Raw genomic sequence first — 14793 nt, forward strand, 5'->3', positions numbered from 1 at the left:
GCCTTCTTCACTATCCTATCTACCTGCGACTCCACTTTCAAGGAGCTATGAACCTGCACTCTAAGGTCTCTTTGTTCAGCAACACTCCCTAGGAACTTACCATTAAGTGTATAAGTCCTGCTAAGATTTGCTTTCCCAAAATGCAGCACCTTGCATTTATCTGAATTAAACTCCATCTGCCACTTCTCAGCCCATTTGCCCATCTGGTCAAGATCCTATTGTAATCTGAGGTAACCCTCCTTCGCTGTCCACTACACCTCCAATTTTGGTGTCAAGTTGTTTATCCTACTCCAAAGTGCAACACCTCTAACCTTACTGACATTGAATTCCATCTCGAAGATTGTGTTGCTAGAAAAGCACAGCCAGTCAGGCAGCATCAGAGGAGCAGGAGAATCAACATTTCGAGCATAAGCTCTTCATCAGAAATGAGGCATTGAGTTACATCTGCCATGTTTAGTTCATTTCTTCAGCTTGTCACTCCTGCAGAGTTTCCTTAAGATTTCTAAAGAGTTAACCCTACAACCTGTTTTGGTACCACCTTCAAACTTTGGTATGGCTTTTGAGGCTGACATCCAAATCAATAATATACGCAATGATCAGGAGAGGGGCTAGAGAAAAAGCAGTGAACACAGTTGAGGATTATTAGGTCAGCAATGATCTCATTAAATGGCAGAGCAAACTTGATGGACTGAATGGCCTACATCTGTTCCTGAGTCTTATGCTCATATGGCAGCAGGTTTTTGTTTCAACATGAAGTTCACTTTGATAGATTTAATGAAAAAAATACAAACCATTATATTGGACCGATTCACCCTTTATCAAGCAATGTATCCATTGGGTATGTTGTTGGATAAGACACTCAGTTTCCTCAGGAGCATTGGATTACTGACTTGTATGAATACCTTAATGAATATCATTAAATGTTAATGCATTGAATGGCAATCAAGTGTTTTTCATAAACTATTTATTGAAAACGCATTTGTTTATGGATATTTGTGTTGGACTAGGTGGATTTTTTTGGCCCTTGATTACTTATTTGATTTCCCTGGTTAAAAAATGAGAAGAAAAATATTTTATTTAAAGGCAAGAACAGAAACTTAGCAAAAAGGGAATCTAGTATCTTGCAGGATTATGTCATTATACCCTGTCACATTCAAATTCACAAGATCTGGTATTTTGACTCTGCTTTGGGTCTTAAAGAGACTTTACAGTTGATATAAAAGTGAATCAGGCTGTGCATAGGAGAGCTATATACTATAACAATGTTATAATCATCAACCAAGCTGCCAATGGCCCATGGATCACTGTTTATACCTTTTTCTGGTATCAGTTGTCAATTACGTGCTCCATGTGAAGGGGTGCAAGATTATTTCACTATATCAAAAACATTAAAGCAATGTTAAATTAAAATCGGATTTCTGGTGACAGTGATGCACTCCAGCTTCCTCCACAGCACCCAACAGTCCCAAGCAAGACTTTTGATACCTCCTTCTGTTCCTTCTCCAGGCACACAGAGACATGAATGCAACAGTGACAGAGAGGCAGGCTATCATCTCAACTGACCCCCCCCCCCCCCCCCCCAAATTCTCTCTCTACCTACCCTTTAAGAAATTAATGGTCAATCCCTTCTAAAAGGCATTTTTAAGTTATTGTAACAAAGCAAAAACTTGTCAAATTACATGTCATTTCCTGGAGTGCCAGTGTACTACAAGAAGCAGCAGGAGACTGCTGTCCTCAAGTCTGCTTCAGCCAGAGCAGTAATCAAACCCACACTGTTGGCATTATTCTAACCCACATGGTAGTCATCTAGTCTACTGAGCTTACACCTAAAGTGTCTCTTTGTAATTCTTTTGAAACACCCTGTTTATAATTCTCTCCTCATGGCATGTCGTTGTCCAAGGCTTACTAATCCACCACTATGGGACCAGGCCAGGAGCCAGGCCCCCAAGTAATATTTCAGCCAGAAAAGGAATTGAATCCTGCTCAGTCGGATTACTTTGGAACACATCCTAGCTATCTAGCTAATTTATCTCTCCTTAAACCTCTTTTTTTTTTTGAAGAAGCAAATAGGAAATAAATAAATGAAATCAATAAATGTTCAACTCCTTGACAAGAGCTACCATATGTTTACTGCAGCTAAAACAAAAACTTTTCAAATCAAAATAATACTTGTAATGATGCAATGCATTCCATCTCAATGTCTCTTACACCTCAGTAGATTTAAGTCACTTGCGACTTTAACTTATAGACTAGAACTACAGAAAGCTTCTTCTTTGAATTATTCATGCACCTGAACTTAAACTCAGGCAGTTTCAAGTATCCTCTTCAGGGTTTTATCCCAACAATTCTGCTTTGTGAGTAATGCTACCTTCGGTATATTCTTCCCATCTCAGGATCCCCAATCTGTACAGTCATTTTTATCCAAGGACTTTACAGGACTGTTCACAACTCAAAATAAAATTAATAAAAACTCTGTCTAAGTTAGAAGCGCTTTCCCTCAGTTTTAAAAAAAACTGTCTTTCTAAACTTCCGCTAATTTATCTTGTTCAGTTGTAAAATTCTATTAATGTACACAAAACCCAATCATCTTAAAGATAAGCCTCATTGTAGCAACAGAAATACTAGCATGTTAATTATTGACTTGAACATACAGAAATCAAGAACCCAAACTTTTTATAAATGATACTGAAAATATATATAAAACATAGAGCTTACATCACATCAGCCATTTTTGTCAGGCCCACTAGCAGACTAACAAAGGTCTATACAGAGGAACCTCCATTATCTGAAGGACACGGTCAGGGAGTATCTCATTTGAATAATTGAATATCAGATAATCGGATGCCGGAGAACACAGTTTAGCCAAGCATCGGGACCTTGCGATCTTGTCTGGATAATCCGAAATTCAAATAAACGAATGCTGGATAAACGAGGTTCCTCTGTACTGCATTCGGCTTTCCACCCCCCCGTATCATGTGCCCAAAGAACAGGAGCATGGTGCAGAAATACAATCAAAGCCTGAGGAAAATGCCCCTCAGATAATGGAAAAGGAATTGCAATGTTCTGAAGTTCCCATTAATGTGGAACACTGACTACTCAAGCCTGCAGAAAATATGGGTGGTTTACGAATCCTTGAACTGATGTAACTGCTGCATACAGAATCTTATGTGCAAAATCTACCATGTCAAATTCCCAATAGAGAAAGGGAAGACTCAATGCTGAGAGGGATTCACTGGGGCCCCTATCTCCTCCAGCACAATGGACGTATCTGGAGAACCAACCAGAGCTTGGATATGGAGAGAATGCACCAGTAATCCTTACAGGAAATCCCTCCATGCAGAGTTGAATTGCACAGAGGATGTTACTGCAGGGAAGGCTCTGATTTTGAGTGTTATTCTTATGGGAGTTTCGAGGTCTGGAGCACATTGGAAATTCTGTCCAAACAGCAGTCAGTTCACAGTGGAGTGCATCCTGACCCTGAGCTGTCTCAACACCATGAGTGCAGTCCAGCTCTTTAAAAAGCCTCTCCAATTGTTTCACTTTTCTGCTCTTTCCTTATTCCCTTCAGATCTTTATCCAGAGAGTTATGATTGAATCTTCTTCCACTGCTCCTTCTGGCAGCATATTTCAAATAGAAATGAGGAGTGGTTCGAACACCTCTCCAGAGAGTTGAGCACATAGTCTAAGCATACACTTGTGTTCAGAATGGTCAGAGTGCTGCACTCTGAGGTGCTCCTCTTTGGATGAGAACTTAAACCAAGTTCCTGTCTGCCTCTCAGTTCTATGCATACGATCACATGGTGCAATTTTAAAGAGGACTTAGATATTCTGCTCAATAGTAATCCCTCGTTCAATGTTACAAAAACAGGCTATTGTATTTTTGTGGTTTGTGGGAATGTGCTGTGTGCTAATTGATTGCTAAGTTTTTCACATTAGAACAGTAACCACAATTGAAAACTGTTATTTGCTATAAAGCAATTTAGAACATGCAAAATTCATGACGAACACTGCATTAATGCAAGTTTTTTTATTTTAAAAATGCACATGTCACTTCTTTGTAATATACTTGTTTCTAATGTCTTTCTATCCTCTTCTCTAGATTGCAATGGATTAGGAACTCCAGCATTCAAGGGTGCAATCTCAATCAATTCTTCAAATATTGATTCATTTAAAAACTGTACCAAAATTAATGGAAATGTCATCTTTTTATCAGTGGCTTTCAAAGGGTGAGTTGTTTCTCTTTCCTTAAAAATATTTAAATCTTGTCTCATGATTGGTGAACCAGTGAGCAGATCTTTTACAGATTAAGGGATAACATGAGAACATAAAACAATACAGCACAGGAACAGGCCTTTTGGCCCACCATGTCTGTATTTGCCAGTATTTGGCCCATGTCCCCGAAAGCCTTTCCATTCATATATGCATCCAGATACCTTTTAAATGTTGAAATTGTGCAAGTTTCCATCACTTCCTCTGACACCTCACCACCCTCTGCATGAAGAAGTTACTCCTTAGATCCCTTTTAAATCTTTACCCACTCACCTAAACCGATGCCCTCTAGTTGTGGACTCCCTCACCCCAGGGAAATGACCTTGACTATTTATCCTATCCATGTCCCTCATGTTTTTTAAGCCTCTATAAGGTCACTCCTCAGCCTCCGATGCCCCAGGGAAAATAGCCAGTCAATTCAGCCTCTCCTTATAGCTCAAACCTTCCAACCCAGGCAACATCCTTGTAAATCTTTTCTGAACCCCTTCAAGTTTCACAAATCCTTCCTATGGCAGGGAGACCAGAATTGGATGCAGTATTCCATAAGTGGCCTAACCAATGTCTTGTACAGCGACAACATGACCTCCTAACTCCTATACGCAATAAACTGACCAACAAAGGAAAGCATACCAAATGCCGTCTTCACTATTCTATTTATCTACGACTCCACTTTCAAGGAGCTGTGAATCTGCACTCCAAGGTCTCTTTGTTCAGTAACACTCCCCAGGATCTTGCCATTAAGTGTTTAAGTTCTGCTAAGAATAGCCTTTTCAAAATGCAGCACCTTGTATTTATCTAAATTAAACTCCATCTGCCACTCCTCAGCCCATCTGAACAAAATCCTTTTGTACTCTGAGGTAACCTTCTTGGCTGTGCACAATACCATCAATTTTGGTGTCATCAGCAAACTTAGTAACCATACCTCCTACGTTATATATAAATGGCGAAAAGCAGTCAAGCTGAAAAATGAGTCAAGTACATTGCTGCAGGTTTGTAGGCCAGACCAGGTAAGGACAGCAAATTTCCTTCCCTAAAGGACATTAGGTAAGCCAGATGGGTTTTTATAACAATCAACACTAGTTAAGTGGTCGCCATTAGACTAGCTTTTTCAAAATTCCAGTTTTTTTTTGCATTGGATTAGAGTTTCGCATTTGCCATAGTGGAATTTTCACCCACATGTGACACGTTCTGAAATAAGAAATAACCCAGCATTAAGTTTTTGTCAAGTTTGTTAAATCATTCACTGAGACAGAAAGCATGGTTCATAAGAAATTGAATTTATATGAATGGGATGAATTTTCTGAGGAATGACATTAGCAAGGTTTGAGAAGGTTTGTAGCTCAGGTTAAGGTTCTGGATGTAGGTTTGCTCGCTGAGCTGGAAGGTTCGTTTTCACACTTTTCATCACCACACTAAGTAACATTTTCAGTGAGCTTCTGGTTGAAGCTTCCAGCTTCATCTGAAGGTTCACTGAAGGTGTAACCTAGTATGGCGATGAAATGTCTGAAAATGAACCTTCCAGCTCAGCAAGCAAACCTACATCCAGAGGAATGACATTCATAAGCAGAGTGCCTCTCAGTTCATTTTATACGTTAAGAAAGAGCTTCACATTTCAGACAGGAGATTCCGATTAGGGTGTCTTCAGAAATGTGAAGCTTTACTTTAAATCTGATAGGTCCCTCACAGTGCAGAATAGTCAGGCAAGACAATCTGCATCCTTTTTTTTCCAGTAATCAGTTACCGTTTTACGGTATTGAAGTGTCCATTTTCACAGACAATCACTTTGACACCTTCTGTGAAAGGGTATTTTGTAGGGTATGTGAGGTTAGGACTCTAGGAGTGTAGAGTATGAGGTGGTTAGAGGTTTGGGAAATAGGGAGCCATGTGAGTTGATAGCAGCCTGCCACATGCCTGGTATGGTGCCAGGTTAATAGAATTTGTTTTCTTATTCCCTTGTGGGACGTGAGCAACACTGGCTGGGCCAGTATTTAATGCCCATCCCTAACTGCCCTTGAGAAGTGGTTAGAGTAGAGGAAGGAGGAGATATTAGGTTTGTCACTTCCTGTGGGGAAGGCAGAGGTGTAGGGTCCCAGAGTATGTGTCCAAGGGTGGGAGGATAGTGATGTTGAGTCTGGAAGTGAGTGAAGGGATGTATTTGGTCCTATTGTCAGAGTAAGTGAGTTTGGGGCAGGAGAGATTGTCAGTGCCAAGGGAGAGAGCAGAGGGTGGGAAGGTATTGCACCCAGTGGTGAGGTGAATGGGGGTCAATCTGACAACAGTGGGGAGGAGAGGATGTTGAGCCCTATATTGAGGGGAGAGTATACTGGGTCACAGATGTGGGGTGTGTGTTGGGTCTGTCAATGAGGAGCAGCAATCATGTCTAGCAGTGTGAGGGAATAATGTGTCAGGGCAAGGGGGAAAGGGCAGTTATCAATCTTGGGGAGTGGTGTTGGGTCTGGCAGTGGAGAGGCGAATGTCAGGTTTTGGGGCAGAGAAGGGTATTGAATTCTGAGGGAGAGGCAGGATGTTGAGTCAGTGTCTGAGGGTTTGAGAGATAAGTTGGAGGTGGGGTGGGAGTCAGCTTAATAATTATTCTGGAGTTAGACTTGGTATTAAATAGTTTAATTTTTTCCTGAGTAACTATTTACTTAACTGCAGCTGAATGCTCTGAACTCTTAAATTTAAACAGATACTTTTGTAGGTTCCAGATGTAGAGGAATTGTCTGGTAGAATCTTAAATTTCCTGGGCAATTCCCTCTGACTTTGCTGCAATGTGGATGCCGCAGGGTCCACATGTGCAACTCCCAACACACTTCACATATTTTGTAATTTGGTTAACTTTTAACGTTTTTTTAACATGGACTTTCTGCTTTGTTCATTGTCCTTAGTAATAATTTAGTCTTAGAATACAGTAAAAACTTCTACCAACAAAATTTATGTTTTAACTTGTCATTGTGAGTACTTTACAAACTCTCATACACCAATAATGTCAATGTCACACCAATAATGTCAATGTCACACTCTGCGAATTTTAACTTGATTGTATATATCGGGATAGCATAGCTCAATCAGCAACAAAAATTATTTAGCTCTCCTGTTTTACCCAATAAGGTCTTACAATGTCGTCTTTTGATGATTTGCCTGAAAAATATGTCTTATGACTCTGTTCTGCAAAACATGAAGGAGGAAGCATCTAATTGTAGATATTATTATATGGCATTCCTTTAGTTTGGACTGACCGCAACAGCTGTTGGTTTCTAATTATTTAGGCAGGTCATTGATGTAACTCTTTTAATGCATTATGTTGACTGATTAAGTTAGTTCTTCTTCTGCTCTGTGTAGTATCCTCAGTTAATCGAAGGTTGATGAATTACAGATTACACTATAATAATTCTGTGGGCAGAGGCAGGCACCAGGCCTTAAGTTTTCCTGAATAAGGATATGGATCAAACTCCATTCTGTTGGCCTTATAACAAACAACATATAGCTGAATAATCAGCTGTCCACATTAAAAAATATTGGAGTGTTGGGAATGGAGGTAGGAATCCCAGAATTGGGTCTGGTCTGTAATTTTAAAAACATGACAGAGTCTTCCCAACTCCATGAATATCCATTGTTGCAGAACTACCAGATTATTGCGAAAACCCATATAGTTCACTAATGTCCTTTCAGGGATGGAAATCTGTTGTTCTTACCAATCCGTTCCGTAATGTGACTTCACATGTGTAACAATGGGTTGATTCTTAATTCCCCGATGAAATACTTAGCGAGTCACTTCGTTTTCAAGGAGGCAGCTGACCATCAGCTTGTCAAGGATATCTAAGAATAAGTAGTAAGTGCTAACTTTCCCGACAGCAGTCATACCCTCATGAGAATGTTAAAAGAAAAGTATCTGCAAAAATTGCAGATACTCTGTTTGCACTGAATGTAATTTCAGCTTAAAACATATCAGTTTTATTTTTATTGGTTTGGCTGATTTCATGTGAATTTTGCATGGATCCAGCGTAACCTAATTGAAATTGTCCTCCAAATGTGTGTATTTACTTGAAATCTCAGTTGTCCTCTGGATTCATGTCTTTCTATTTTAGTGATTCCTTCACAAACACGACTCCCATGCCTCCAGAAAAGCTGGAAGTCTTCAGAACAGTGAAAGAGATAACAGGTTGGTTAATTTAAAAGCTGATTCCAGGTCTCTCCATAGTAAAATAGAATGAAATTTATTTGCAAAAATATGTTCTGGAGTGATCAGGGATCTGAGATATTTGCTCAACAGTGCTGGATGTTACATTGCCCTGCTGATAAGTTGAAAGGTGGATGATCTGCCAGTATGAGAGAGTTTTAGCCTCTGGCAGGGTATTTGTATCAGATATATCAACCTTAATGTTAATTCCCATAGCATAAGAACTAGATGTGTATAATGAAAGCTTACCTAGACATTTCATACAGTTCCTGACATATGCATATGTTACAGTCACAGGTACTTCAGTATTGGAGTTAATACTCAGCTGTTTGATAATAAACAGTGAAACACTGCCTTGCATGGCATGCTTCAAATGGCCCAATTAAGATGAGGATTAAGTCCTTGACACCCTCCGGTCACGTGCTATGATACGCTGATGATACCATGAGCTTGTCTCTTAAAAGTACATAGTTGTGGTCAGTGAGTGTACTTTCTGTCACTAGCTCACCAAATCATGATCTGTCTAGAATTTTACTTGGTCAAAAAGTGTGGTGCTGGAAAAGCACAGCCGGACAGGCAGCATCCGATGAGCAAGAGAGTCGACGTTTTGACCGTAAGCTCTTCATCAGGAATGTCATTCTGCTCAAAACGTTGATTATCTGCTCCTTGGATGCTGCCTGACCAGCTGTGCTTTCAGAGCACCACACTTTTTGACTTTGATCTCCAGCATCTGCAATCCTCAGTTTCTCCTGAAATTTTACTGGGGAAAGGAGAGGCTTTGGGCAGCCCATCTGCCTTTAGGCCTAGTAAGGCACTTAAGTAATCAATAAATAGTCATTTATATCTTACCCTGTCAGTATTTTAACTGTGGTGGACGTGGTTTGGAGTATATGGGAAGCCTGGAGCTTTTACTCTGTGGTCTGGTGCCGGACAAAGGAAGGGACAACCTTGATTGGAGATTCCCAGGCCTATTGGAGGCTCTCCCTTACTCACCCCATCCACCATCCCCCACGCAGGTTACGCATCCCCATCTATCCTTCCCCAGCCCATCTATCCTGTCCCCAGTCTCTTCAGACCTAGTTATGCTCCAAAATTACCTCTTAAGTTCAGCAATATGGCTATAATTCCAACAATAACTACTGCTCCCACATTGTGCTGCAGGGACTCAGCTTGCTAAGGTTAACTATATCCCTTAATACCTCCCCTGTATTGACCTCATCATGGAGTCTATATTATCCCTTCTTATGATCTTTTTCTAATCCCATGATTTTTTGTATTTACTAATGTCAAATAATATCTGCCATCCATCTGTCCAGCTCATCAGTCAAGCCGGGTTGCCCACCACTCCATGATTTAATGAAACCATTTACCTTTTGTTTAATGCTCCCACTACTTGTTCCATATCATTTGAAAACTTGGAGAGATTTGGTTTCTCTTTCCCCATTTCCAAATTACTCCTGTGAACAATTAACACTAACCGCCTAACTTTACTAATTTCCTTTTTTGTGAAAATCAGCTTTGAGAACACTGTTGTTTGGTTCCAGATCAAATTTCGTTAAAAGATCTGAAAACAATTGTGTAGATGATTCATTTTTAAAATAGCTGCATTTGTTCTTTATTAAAAATGACGTGGAAAGGGGGGAATCTATCTGGAGAGCACAATTTGGTAGTGAAGCCCTGAAGGTCTATGCCGTAATATTCTGCAATGTCTTCATGATACAATAGTTATTTGAAGTTCACATGCATTATATAATTCATAATTAAAAATATTTCTGTTTCCACAAGGGTATTTGTTTATTCAAAATTGGCCAGACAAGTATAAGAATCTTCAGGTTTTTGAAAATCTTGAAATTATACGAGGCCGAACACAACATCGGTAAGTTGTTCATCCAGCTACCATTTATTAGAAATTGTTATTCGTGGCAAGAAGGTTTTAAGTTAATTACAAACTAAAGACCAGTGAGCCTGACGTCGGTGGTGAGCAAGTAGTTGGTGGGAATCTTGAGGGACAGGATGTACGTGTATTTGGAAAGGCAAGGACTGATTAGGGCTAGTCAACATGGCTTTGTGCGTGGGAGATCATGTCTCACAAACTTGATTGAGTATTTTGAAGTAGCAAACAGGATTGATGGGGGCAGAGCGGTAGCTGTGATCTGTATGGACTTCAGTAAGGCATTCGACAAGGTTCCCCATTGGTTAGCAAGGTTAGATCTCACGGAATACAGGGAGAACTAGCCATTTGGAAGAACTGGCTCAAAGGTAGAAGAGAGAGTGGTGGTGGGGGGTTGTTTTTCAGACTGGAGGCCTGTGACCAGTGGAGTGCCAGAAGGATCAGTGCTGGGTCCACTACTTTTTGTCATTTACATAAATGATTTGGATGTGAGCATAAGAGGTACAGTTAATAAGTTTGCAGATGACTCCAAAATTGGAGGTGTAGTGGACAACAAAGAAGGCTACCTCAGACTACAACAGTATCTTGACCAGATGGGCTAATGGGCTGAGAAGTGGCAGATGGAGTTTAATCCAGATAAATGTGAGGTGTTGCATTTTGGGAAAGCAAATCTTAGCAGGACTTATACACTTAATGGTAAGATCCTAGGGAGTGTTGCTGAACAAAGAGACCTTGGAGTGCAGGTTCATAGCTCCTTGAAAGTGGAGTCACAGATAGATAGGATAGTGAAGAAGGCGTTTGGTATGCTTTCCTTTATTGGTCAGAGTATTGAGTACAGGAGTTGGGAGGTCATGTTGCGGCTGTACAAGACATTGGTTAGGCCACTGTTGGAATATTGCATGCAATTCTGGTCTCCTTCCTATCGAAAAGATGTTGGGAAACTTGAAAAGGTTCAGTAAAGATTTACAAGGATGTTGCCAGACGTGGAGGATTTGAGCTATTGGGAGAGGCTGAACAGGCTGGGGTTGTTTTCCCTGGAGCGTCAGAGGCTGAGGGGCGTCCTTATAGAGGTTTACAAAATCATGAGCGGAATGAATAGGATAAATAGACCAAGTCTTTTCCCTGGGGTTGAGGAGTCCAGGACTAGAGGGCATAGGTTTAGGGTGAGAGGGGGAAGATATAAATGAGACCTAAGGGGCAACTTTTTCACATAGAGGGTGGTATGTGTATGGAATGAGCTGTCAGAGGAAGTGGTGGAGACTGGTAGAATTGCAACATTTAAAAGGCATTTGGATGGGTATATGAACAGGAAGGGAGGGTGGTATGTGTATGGAATGAGCTGTCAGAGGAAGTGGTGAAGGCTGGTACAATTGCAACATTTAAAAGATATTTGGATGGGTATATGAATATGAAGAATTTGGAGGGATATGGGCCGGGTGCTGGCAGGTGGGACTAGATTAGGTTGGGATATCTGGTCGTCTTGGACAGGTTGGACCAAAGGGTCTGTTTCCATGCTGTACATCTCTATGACTCTGACATTGTAAATATAATCAAAAATGCACCATTTCATTAAGGAAACTTCTGTCACATTTTTAAGAGCTGGAAATGAAGACACGTGGCATATTAGCGTTTACACATTAAATTCATTATACAGAAATGTCAAGGTTCATAATTAATGTATAGCTTAATATTATGATGATTAGAGTACAACTGCTTGCTGGCATCCCAGTCTATTGATTTACACTGTTGTGACGCAATGGGATATAAACTTCTTAACTCTAGCCAATCTTTGAACCTAATTTTGGCCAAATACAAAAGATAATCAGGAAAGAAATTAAAATGTAAACTTTTATCTCAAAGGAGCTGTAATTCCAATTTACAGAAGATGCTTCATTTGTTGAAAACCTGGGTCAGACTTTATCTGGTGTGGGGATTGGAGTTAAAACTGTATGATTTAAGAATGCCAAAGGTAGTGAAAACGTGGAACTTGGCCCTTAAAGTATAAAGCTGGATCAATTATTATTTTCCTTATCATTGAAATATTCACCATTGAATTTGATGATGTTCTGCTAGGTCAGGGTGTTTGAGGCATACAGAGCAAAGTCAAGTTAATTAAGTTGAGGTATAGATCAGGGATGATCACGGCTGAATAAATGCCAACACAAGCACAAGTGGCCAAATAATCTATTGCTGTTCCTATGAGAGATACAAAGCAAGCATTGGGTTTCATCTCTGGGAGAAGATGGGAAAATTGGTTAACAAGACAACCAGTCATCTTGTGACAGTCTCCCTGAAAATAGATACTAGGTTGGATAAATCTTGGAGAAAAGCAGCCTTTTGTGATTGGGGATTGATTAAGACATAGATCTAAAGAGAAATCCCTACCTTCCTCTTCAAAAAAAGTGTCAACCTTCATTTAAAATTTCTACCAAGGTTGTTGTTCAGTTGATTCTTTTTGACTAATAAACTAGTGACAATATATTGGGCAAAAAAAGACTCCTCAGTGCCTAAAGACAGAGACATGACTGCAGTACCGATATAGATCATCTAAACCATCTGAAATGGAGAGCCAGAATTGGAGAATAAATTCTAACAAAAATATAAATTAAATCCTCACATGTTTTACCTTCCATGTGTTTTTTGAAAGAAAACTGAATCTTAATCTATTTTGAATTCATAAGATGAAGTTTGAATCAGTTTAATTCTAGTATTTACTTCCACCATTACAACAGAAAGAAAAATGAAGGGATATTCCAAAGTGTTTTACAGTGAGTTTTGAAGTTTAGTTACCGCTGTAATGAAGGAAATATGCAGCAAATCTTCTTCAAGAAAAATAGCATGTCCTAATATCAGATACTGTCTTATAGTGGGTATAAATTTATTAAGCTGTTAATAAGAATACTTTGTATTGGAATATGGATTTGTACAGGTAGATACTCTATAGAAATGTACATTAATCTGATTTTGCTATTGGTTAGTTTAGATTTGCAAAACTGTAAAGCAACTACAATACATTTAAGAACATGGAATCAGATAGTGAATGCAGCACTTAGGAAACTTTTTTTAAAACGTGGGTTTATCCATTTTATTTGTATGAAAGAACAGAAGTTGTTTTTGACCTTGGACCTAAGCAACTGTGTGATTGACAGTTGTAGTTTTCTCTACCTTACACCTTTCTGTTTCTGTATGTGTTTAGTAGTAGCATATCACTTGCTTTGGTGAACCTGAACATTACTTCTCTGGGATTGCGTTCACTCAAGGAGATTAGTGATGGTCAAGTAAGCATCTTCAATAACTCGAAACTCTGCTACGTTGAAACCATACAATGGGAAAAACTTTTCAAATCTAACAGACAGTCCTTGAAAATAACGCCAAATAAACCTAAGACACAATGCAGTAAGTGAATAACTTTAATCAAAAGTCTCTTATGTTTGAATTTTTGTTCATGTTCAAATCTTGTTTGGCCCTGAAGTTCTGGAAACTATTCATTTGTTATCTTTGTTTTGAATGTGTCAAAAGCATTGTTATATAAATTATTTTCTAACTTGAAGCTTGATGCTATTAGTTCAATAACATTAAACTGTTCTCAGTTACTTAATTCCATCAAAACACTTTTAAATGTGATGTGAAGAGGTCTGAACTAAACTGGAGCCAATGAGGGCCAGGAGAAAAGTTGTGTACTAGTTGGAGTTAATCCTGTCCGATGTTCAACACCATTCATGACTTGGACAAAGTGAGGACTGCAGATGCTGGAGAGTCAGAGTCGAAAAGTGTGGTGTTGGAAAAGCACTGCAGGTCAGGCAGCATTGAGGAGCAAGAGGTTCAACATTTCAGGCATAATTCCACAGTTACTGAGGCATTGTCTCCATGTGCACCAATCTTGAACAATATTCAGGCTTGGGCTGATACGTTGCAAGTAACATAAGTTACTAAGCTACATAAGTGCCAGCCAATGGCATCTCCAACATCTCTTGAAAATTAACACCTATTACAAATTTCCTATTTCATAGTTAGTGGCAGCCTGTACTTGTGTTTTGAAGCCCTAAAATAATCAATTTGGTTATGGTCAATCATGTTGCATTCCATTCAGAAAATTAAAATATATTTCTTGTGTGCCATCTAATTGTAACATGTTTTTCAAACCTGAAAGCTCGCTCTTGTTTCTATTTACTTAGTCGCTGAAAATAAAGTCTGCCACCCACTGTGTTCGGACGATGGTTGCTGGGGCCCTGGACCCTCTCAGTGCTTCTCCTGTCGCCATTATGAACGTGGAAGGGAGTGCGTTGAGAAGTGCAACATTTATGAGGGGTGAGTAAGGTGTGAAGCTTTTTGGAGTGATTGATGAGGCCATGTTTTTGCAATAATGTTGGGACAAATGCAGGCCCCCAGCATGTCCGGTTTCCAGCAACCAATGGCAATTCCAGTGAAACCTGCCAGATTTGTGGTCTGGAGT

General features: G+C 39.7%; 1 protein-coding gene across 2 annotated transcripts in view; it reads left to right on the forward strand.

Annotated features, from left to right (window-relative positions):
• LOC122549920 (epidermal growth factor receptor-like) overlaps positions 1–14793 on the forward strand; it is a 271066-nt gene that overhangs the window by 199837 nt on the left and 56436 nt on the right. For both annotated transcript variants that reach the window (XM_043690147.1, XM_043690148.1), the window contains exons 9-13: positions 4100–4226; positions 8358–8431; positions 10235–10325; positions 13537–13736; positions 14516–14648. In XM_043690147.1, the coding sequence (XP_043546082.1) occupies positions 4100–4226; positions 8358–8431; positions 10235–10325; positions 13537–13736; positions 14516–14648 (625 nt within the window). The remainder of the gene's footprint in view (positions 1–4099; positions 4227–8357; positions 8432–10234; positions 10326–13536; positions 13737–14515; positions 14649–14793) is intronic.

The sequence above is a fragment of the Chiloscyllium plagiosum genome, chromosome 5 (genome assembly GCF_004010195.1).
Source record: "Chiloscyllium plagiosum isolate BGI_BamShark_2017 chromosome 5, ASM401019v2, whole genome shotgun sequence".
NCBI lineage: Eukaryota > Metazoa > Chordata > Chondrichthyes > Orectolobiformes > Hemiscylliidae > Chiloscyllium > Chiloscyllium plagiosum.